Source organism: Cebus imitator, unplaced genomic scaffold (assembly GCF_001604975.1).
Source record: "Cebus imitator isolate Cc_AM_T3 unplaced genomic scaffold, Cebus_imitator-1.0 Scaffold101, whole genome shotgun sequence".
NCBI lineage: Eukaryota > Metazoa > Chordata > Mammalia > Primates > Cebidae > Cebus > Cebus imitator.
The window spans coordinates 1,228,213-1,237,662 of record NW_016107416.1 but is presented as its reverse complement, the minus strand read 5'-3'; the positions used below and the strand labels follow the sequence as shown (position 1 = coordinate 1,237,662).

The window sequence follows — 9,450 nt, the reverse complement described above, 5'->3', positions numbered from 1 at the left end:
GGGCTCTACTCCCTCTTCATAAAGCCCTCTAAGTCTAAAAGCCTGAGGATGGATCTGAGCAACCTTAGGAGTATGCTACCTCTTCCAATCAGGATCCCAGCCTGGCTACACAAGGTACCCTTGATCAAATGAGGAAAAGGCCACTGAGCCTAGCAGGGAGAGAAAAGGAGGGGAGCATTATTAGTCTCTGGAGACCAAAAGCACTTCAGCCCTGACAACATACAAGCAGCAAGTTTCGTGGTACAGGCTGATAAGATTTTCCACAGGAGTTGATAGGAAAGCAAGCATTTCCTGGAGAAGGAACCCACTCCCTCAGAGAGCCAGGGTAAACCTGGAACAGCAGAAGACCAGGGCAGGCTACTCAAACACTGCGATGATCTGCTCACTGGGTCTGTCTCCATGAACCCCCATCCCCCGCCAGACTGCCAGTTCAGCTCACAGGGCAGGAGTTGGGTCTTCTTCAGCTCTGTATCCCCAGAGGTCTAGCTCTTACAGCTCTGGACTTGGCCCTCACACTTGTGTTATCACTGGGCTAATCACTGGATTCAGAGATTATGAGTAACATACCTGGGTTAATCAGTTTAGTAATATGTAAGTCCCTTAACCTCTCTATGGGCAAAAAACCCAGCATGCTGTCAACCATGTGATACTAACATCTGAAATGGAGACCTCAGTGAAATCAGATAACCACTCCTTAAGACTTACATATTCTAAGAGACTGAGATACAGCCAAGGATATACAGACTATATAAAGTTATACAAACTTTTTTTTTTTTTTTGAGACAGGGTCTCATTTTGCCACCCAAGCTGGAGTGCAGTGGTGTGATCTCAGCTCACTGCCGCCTCAACCTCCTGGGCTCAAGTGATTCTCTGGCCTCAGCCTCCCAAGCAGCTACAGGTGCATGCCACCATGCCCACCTAATTTTGTGTAGAGACAGGGTTTTGTTGTGTTGCCCAGGCTAGTCTCAAACTCATGGGCTCAAGTGATCTACCCACCTTGGCCTCTGAAAGTGCTGGGATTATAGGCATGAATCATCGAGCCTCACCTATACAGACTTTTTTTTTTTATATACAGACTTTTTAAAGTTAAAAACACACACATACACACAAAACAATACACTAAACAACACTTTTTTTTTAATTTCCCACCCTACACTAATATACTAGCAACACTTTTATGTAGCATTATATTAGCTGCAAATACATCCTTGGGACAGAGACTAATGCACTAGATGAATTTTAAAAGGGCTATATCACAACATTTATACCAAAATGTGAACTGCTATCTCTGGGGAGCAAAATTATGCATATTATTTACTTTCTCAAAGGAAAAATGTTTCTGTAATTTTAAAGTTATTTTCTAAAGAGTGGCCAGGTTTCTCTGTGTGAGAGCCTGGGTGTAACCCAAGAACAGGAACTTTGGCGTATTATCAGCATTGAACAACGTAGGGGTTTGGAAGAAACCAGGTTTTCTGGACTACTGATCACTCCAGACTTGGCCCTCACACTTGTGTTACTGTCTGCTGGACTAAGTTCTCATCCAATGATAAAGACACAAATCCCTGCTATCTTCATTTTCAGCATTTTACTTACAATCTATTCTATGTCATGTCCTGATTTTTTGGGCATCTCAACTCTGTGGCTCCAAGGAGCCACAATATAAGCAGAATATAATTGATTTTTTAAAAGATGCCACATTCTACTAGTATAGACAGTTCTCCTGAGAGTTACTTCCATGAAAATCTATGGGAATCTTAAGAGAATGAAAAGTTATCAGTCTTCAAGAGGTTCCTTCTCAAGTTTCCCCTGTGGCTAACCACACTGACCACTGGGAAGATGGCACTAGGTGCCTATGGGCACTGTGCCATGCAGGCAGCTGGGGTGGTAAGAGACACACCACCCTATGCACAGGCCCTGGAGCCTAGGCCCTTCCTGTATAGCATTAAGCTAATGCCTCATGACTACTGGGAAGAATATATCCAAGGGGAAGATCCCTGTCACCCTGGATGTTCCCTACACCAATGACCTGCAGCACTGGACTTGCTCTGCAGACTGCAGCTGACACAGGGAGGTCCTGACAATGTCTGTTTAGCACCAGTCCTTCTAAGACTGTCCTACTCTATCCTGCCTGCACCTTCCAATTTCCCTTAGCTGAGTTTCACCCAAAGTAGTCTTCTTTTCCTTGCCCACCAAACCAATGTTCTCATTGTTTATAACAACCTAACTAAAGAAAGCTATGCAAGAGGTAATGGGAATATGTGTGTCATATTTTCAAGACTGGAAAAGTAGTATCAGAGCAGAAAACTCAGGCTGCACATGGGTGGAAAGGGGCTAAGAACAATGAAGCAGGACCATTTGGTCTGGAAGCAGCAGACTTCAAAATACCTTGTTTCCCCAGCCCAGCCAGGTCTGGCCAACCTAGCCTGTTCTCGGCCCTCAAGCACAGAGAAACATCCCATAAGCCAGTTGAGTCAATTGGAACTGCAAAGAGCAGTTGTCTTTCCACACTCCATTACCTCTGAGTGCCTGGCAAACCAAGGCTTTTAAAAAGGCAAAAAAGAACGTTCTACATAAAGTACTTAGCCAAAACAGATTGTATCTCTATCCCCGAGAAGATGGAAAAATCCAAGGACATCTTTAGGAGTCTATAGTCCCCTAGTGTCATGACCACACTGTCATCACATGACACACAGATCCACGAGACCTAGCACTGGTGCAGTCAATAGGGAGACCATCATCGAAGTGCTAGGCCTAACTGAGCAGATCTGTGAAGTTAAGGCCCTATGTCAGAAAGAATGAGAGCCTAAGATGGTGCTAAATACATTCACTAAAATCTTTCTCATCTGCTTTTGTGAAGAGAGTTGCAACTGAGTAGTACCACCAGAGAAAACTTATCTTACCCACAGACTCCTCCTCCTTTACCACTGCTAACAATGTGTGCTACAGTTAAGTTTGAAGTATTTTAAGGATATTCTCTAGCAGAATACAAAACAGCACAATATAGTCATGCACCTCTCAGTGATGAAGATATGTTCTGAGAAACGCATTGTTAGACAATTTTGTCATTATATGAACATCATAGTGTACTTACACAAACCTAGGTGGTATAGCCTACTGCACACCTAGGGTATATAGTATCCCTATTACTTCTAGGCTACAAACGTGTACAGCATGTTACTATATTGAATACTGTAGGCAATTTTAAACAATGGTAAGCGTTTATGCATCTAAACATAGAAAAAGTACAGTAAAAATATGGTATAAAAGATAAAAACTGGTAGACATATAAAGAGCACTTACCATGAATGGAGCCTACAGGACTGGAAGTTGCTCTAAGTGAGTCAATGAGTAAACGTGAAAGCCTAGGACATTACTATACCCTCATGCAGACTTCATATACACTGAACACTTATACTATATACCGTTTTCCTAGGCTATACTAAATTTATAAAACAAATTTCTTTCTTCAATAACCTTAGCTTATTGTAACTTTGAAAAATTTTTTTTAACTTTTTGACTCTATCAACACTTTGCTTAAAACATAAAGATATTATACAGCTATACTACTTTTTTCTTTATACCCTTATTCTATAAGCTTTTTCTATTTTTAATTTTTAATTTTTAAACTTTTTAATTAAAAACTAAAACACAAACCCACACATTAGCCTAAGTCTACACAAGGTCAGGATCATTAACATCACTGTCTTCCACTTCTACATCTTGTGCCACTGAAGGTCTTCAGAGGTAATAACATACATAGAACTCTCATCTCTATGATAACAATGACTTCTTCTGAAATGTCTCCTGAAGGACCTGCCTGAGGCTGTTTTACAGTTAACTTAAAAAAAAAATAAGTAGGAGATCTCTCTCTTTCTCTCTCTCTATATATTTATATATAGGTTTGTTTTTTTGTTTGTTTGTTTGTTTTTTGAGACAAAATCACTCTATTGTCCAGGCTGGAGTGCAATGGCACAATCATGGCTCACTACAGCCTTGACCTCCCTAGGCTCAAGTGATCCTCTGACCTCAGCCTCTCTAGTAGCTGGGATTACAGGCATGTACCATTACGCCTGGCTGTTTTTCTATTTTTCTGTAGAGATGGAGTTTTGCCATATTGCCCAGGCTAGTCTCGAACTCCTGGGTTCAAGCAATCCACCTCAGGTGTGAGCCACTGTGCCTGACCTTAGTTTATGTATTTACTATACTTTTTATTGTTAAAGTGTACTCCTGACTGGGCAGGGTGGCTCATGCAAAAATTAGCTGGTTGTGGTGGCATGCACCTGTAGTCCTAGCTGCTTGGGAGGCTGAGGTGGGGGGATCACTTGAGACTGGGGATATCAAGGCTGCAGTCAGCCATAATCACGCCACTGCACACCAAACCACATAAGCCAGTAACACAGTCATTTATTCTCAAGTATTATGTACTGTACATAATTGTATGTGCTGTGCTTTTATATAGCTGGCAGCGTAGTAGGTTCATTTACACCAGCATCACCACAAACATGTGAGTAACACATTGCTTTATGATGATATCATGATGGCCAAGACATCACTAGGGATAGAAATTTTCCAGCTCCATTATAATCTTATGGGACTACCATCATTTATGTGATCTGTTGTTAACCAAGACATCCTTATGTGGTGGGCACATGAGTGTAGTTAAGAATACAAATTTGAAACTAAACAGACCTGGGTTCAATTCATAGCTCAGCTAGTTACTATTTAAACAGAGCTTAGTTATGTCATCCCTCTGAATCTCAGTCTCCTCATCTCTAAAATGGGATACCATTAGGACTGCTATATGGATTAAATATGATAGTGTATACAAAGCACCTGAATAAGATCTAATTAGAAATGGTAATATTTAGTGACTGGCACTAAATTACTGAAGGGGTGTGTGTGTGTGTGTGTGTGTGTGTGTCACTCTGTCACGCAGGCTGGAGTGCAGTGGCACGATCTCGACTCACTGCAACCTCCGCCTCCCAGGTCCAAGCAATTCTCCTGCCTCAGCCTCCCGTGTAGCTGGGATTATAGGTGTGCACCACCATGCCTGGCTAATTCTTGTATTTTTGGTAGAGACAGGGTTTCATTATGTTGGCCAGGCTGGTCTTGAATTCCTGACCTCAAGTGATCTACCCACCTTGTCCTCTCAAAGTGTTGGGATTATAGGCATTAGCCATTGTACCTGGCCACTGAAGGGATTTAACAGGTATTTGTTGAATGAGGTTCCAAGGGAAAAAGGAAGAGTAGGTTATAAAACAATTTTTACTTATACATGGGAGGCCACATGATACATGGCAGTCAGTATGTCAGGTTCTGGGTCAGAGATCTAGGGGATCATAGACAAGACATTATTATAGCTTCTCTAAGACCCCGGTTCCATAGCTGTAAAATCTGAGATACCACTACCCTGAAGAGCTGTTGAATAGCACTCCACTGAGAGTATGTACCACATTTTAAAAAATCCAGTCATCTGCTGATGGGCATGTAGGTTGCTTCCAAATTTTAGCTATTATAAACAGAACTGCAACAAACATAGGAGTGCAGATATCTCTTTAATATACTGATTTCCTTCCTTTTGGATACATACCCAGCAGTGGTATTGCTGGATCATAAAGTAACTCTATTTGCAGTTTTTTGAGGAACCTCCAAACTGTTCCCTATAGTGGTTTTATTAACTTACATTCCCACCAACAGCGTATAAGGGTTCTCTTTTCTCCACATTCTCTCCAGCATTTGTTATTGCCTGGAGAAGACCTTAATTCTTTAACTAGAGTCAAGTTTATAAAATTACAAATCAAGATAATACCATGAAGGACAGAAATCTGATCTAGACTGGGAGGTGAGGAGTACCAATCAGATGTGAATGATTAATAGGGGTTACCTATCCTAAGCCAAGAGAGGAGCAAAGAATTCCCCCAGCCATACTGAGGAAGTGGCATTTGCAAAAGCCATGTGGGAGGACGGAGCCTGGTGAGGCTGAGAAACTGAAACTGAACCTGAGAGCAGGGCCAGACTATGAAAGGCCCTTAAGTTTTTTGGAATGCTGGTCTTTAAGAAAAACAGAAAACCATTAAGGGGGAAGAAAAAATATTTAAATCCTTGAGTTGTACATTAAGTTCCTACTTTGGCACTTCCAACGTCAGATGAGGCAATTATTCCTACCAGGACCTCTTTACCCTCAGGTAATCTGAAACCTTTGACCTATCAGAGGAAAGCCTAGAACACTGGCAAATCCTCCACGCCAAATGTAGCCAACAGAACACTGCAATAAGTAAGGAAGGGTAGTTTCGCTCCAAACTGAGGACTAGTAAATTGTAAGTCCAGTACCCTCTCTGGGGTAGGGGAAAGATAGCTTGAGATAGCTGAAAGAAATGGCTGATGTTTGAGCCTTTTTTAACAGCCAGGAATTTCAGGACCTCATAAGCAGCCTGTCTTCTAGTTGAGGGGCCAGAGAAGACAGTTCTGTGGCCACCAGAGCTCTGTCTCTCACTTCTCATAGCAAAAGGTATTTATGTGCCCAGACCCCCTTGCTGGGTCAGAAACCACAAGATTCTCAAGCCTTTGACAGACCCAGCTAAAGTCTTAAAAGATGCTGGCCCTGCCTATGTGAAACTTTTCCAAGGGATTCCATGAAAACACCATTTGGGCATTTAAAGATTCAAATGAATGTCCCAGGATATGTGCTCAGAGATATGAAAGGAAGGGGGAAAGTTAAATAAATTATCCTCAGTTTAGAAGATAAACTGAGTTGGGCATGGTGGCTCACACCTGTAATCCCAGCACTTTGGGAGTCCAAGGTGGGCAGATGGCTTGAGTCCAGGAGCTCAAGACCAACCTCAGCTGTGTTTGGTGAAACTCCTGTCTCTACAAAAAATTTTCTAAAAAATTAGCCAGGTACAGTGGCACATGTCTGTGGTCCCAGCTGCTCAGGAGGCTGAGGTAGGAGAATCACTTGAGCCCAGGAGGTCAAGGCTGCAGTGAGCCTTGTTCACACCACTACACTCCAGCCTGGGTGACAGGGCAAGATCCTGTTTCAAAAAAAAACAACAAAAAAAAAAACCGGGGCTCAGCACCAGGCCTGACACATGACAGTAACTCAGGAAGCAGCAGCCTAATAGGGCTACTCCCAGGATTCTGTACAGATGAGATGAGGAGGAAAAGGAACACAAGATAAGGCCTGAAGGAGAAATATCTCACAGTATACCCTGTGCAGCTCAAGGAGATTGGGAGAGGAGAGAAGGACATTCAACCATTCAAGAAGTATTTAAAATTTAGAAATGAATATAACATTCAAAAATCCCTGCCTTCAAGGAGCTTATACTCCAGTGGGAAGAGAAAGGCAGCCAATGAATAAGTAAACACAGTGTGTTAGGCAGGGAAAACAGGTAGAAGAACAGGGACAGAGAGTGCCAGTGGGGGTGCTATATTACATGGGTGGGGGAGGCAAGAGGTGACTGGAAAGCCCTTCTGACTAGGTGACGGCTGAACAAGACTCAAAAGAAAGTGAGACTGTAGGCTGTGGATGTCTGAGGGAAGGGCATGGCAAGGGCAAAGGGCATGGCAAGGGCAAAGGCCCTGGAGTTGGATTGTGCCTGGTAAGGAAGGGAGGGAAGGCAGAGCAGAGGGCATGGGGCAAAGTGGCAGGAGTCAGAGAAGTGGCAGCAGCCTGCTCACAAAGGGACTTGCTAGTCCCTGCAAGGATTCTGACTTTCACTCCAGTGAAATGGAAAGCTATTAGGGGGTCTGAGAATAAGAAACAGGAGGGCATGACCAGGAGGAGAGGACCAGTTTTATGGCCATAACTGCAGATGAGAGATGACTTTGGAGCTGTCCCAGTTTCCTCAGACCAGTTGGGACAGATCAGGAGTGACCCTCAGCAACTGGCTTTCCCTGCTTTCCAGAGAGCTTTGTCTTCTCTACCCCTATCTGTCCATAAGCAAAAATTCAGAAAATCTGTGTGGGCTGGGGAAGGGCACTAACTTCCTCGCTGCTCATCAAGGTGCTACAAACTATAAAGGTGCATTACTTTATTTATTCTTTATCACAATCCTATAATTTCAGCTCTAAAGACAAGAAAGCAGAAGCTCAGGGAACTGGAGAAATTCTACCTAGATTCCTAAGCCAAGGTGGCTTTTGGTGGCACTAAGCCGTGTCCTTGTTGGAACATTCTGTCATCTGATACCTGGCAAAGAAAGAAGGCACTGGAATTGTCTATGCTGGAAAGGCTTCCCAGGGCAATGAAAAATGCCTGATTGGAGTTTCTGATGAAAGAAAGTATAAAAGGCTCAAACAAGCCAGGCAGTAATTCCATACTTAGAGCCAATTAGCCAGGGATGCCAGACCGTTAAATTTTCTTCTTCTTCTATCCTCTGACTAATGAAAGAAGCATGAGGCACCAAGAAGAGTGTGCAGGAGAAAAATGCCATTCTATCACTTCCTCCACAATCTCTGATGGTGGAATATAAGAGGCCTCTCATAACATTCTGCTGGTTGGCCAACGGCCCGATGGGCCCAAAAGGTACCCCTGAAGATGTACTCCCTTTTGATTTCTTCCAATCACAAAGAACCAGGGTCACTGGGTAGTTCCTTACATACGGGCTTAGAAACCTGATTCAAAGGCCAATTAGGCTTTTGAGCTCCATGGGGGCATCCCAAAGGACTGTGCTGAAGTAGAACTTATTTCATTTTAAATCAGTATGTTGCCAGATATTACAGTCCTACCCCAGAAGAACATATATAAAACTCCAATATCTGGACTCACAGGAGTTAAATAGCAAGGGAAAGGTCTCCAAGGGAAAGTGACAAGGGGACCAGACACTGAACATGAACTCACAGCCACCCTTTGAAATGGTAATATTTGCATTCATCTAACTCTTATTTACTGCACACACACACACACACACATGCTCAGCACTGTTCAAGGTGCAATGGAAGCAGAGGTGAAAGAAGAAAAAAACTTGTTTTTGAGAAGCATACAACGGAAGGCAGGGCACACTCAAAGAGCTGGGAGGTAAAATAATTTGCTCAGGTTAGTGTTAATGAGATTTGAATCCAGCGTTATTGTACTCCACTTTACTTTCGTCTACCAGGAAACTGCTGTTCTGCTATAACTTTTAGGTATTTTGTTTTGTTTTGTTTTTGTATGTTTTGGGAGTGGCGAGTGCAAATATGGAAGGGAGAATGCTAAAAATATTTTCCTTTGGTGGGTGTTTGAGAATTTCTGTGGAATCTGTGCTGGATCACAGCAGCAAGGCATAATGTACTTAGCCTGGGATCAGGAGACATTTTGTTGTTGTTGTTGAAAGACAGGGTCTTGCTCTGTTGCCCAAGCTGTAGTGCAGTGGCTCAATCCTAGCTCACTGTAGCCTCGAACTCCTGGACTCAGGTGATCCTCCTGCCTCAGCCTCCTGAGTAGCTAGAACTACAGGCAAGCACCACCACATCTGG

At 43.0% G+C, this 9,450-nt stretch overlaps 1 protein-coding gene across 5 annotated transcripts in view; it reads right to left on the bottom strand.

The window, feature by feature from the left end:
* The window catches only part of CYSTM1 (cysteine rich transmembrane module containing 1), a 66,015-nt gene that overhangs the window by 26,476 nt on the left and 30,089 nt on the right, over positions 1 to 9,450 (bottom strand). Inside the window, exon 3 of one of the 5 annotated variants that reach the window (XM_017536756.2) lies at positions 80 to 149. The exons of the other annotated variants lie outside the window; for them this stretch is intronic. Within the exon in view, the coding sequence (XP_017392245.1) occupies positions 106 to 149 (44 nt within the window). The 3' untranslated portion in view covers positions 80 to 105. The remainder of the gene's footprint in view (positions 1 to 79; positions 150 to 9,450) is intronic. 5 annotated transcript variants of the gene reach the window in all.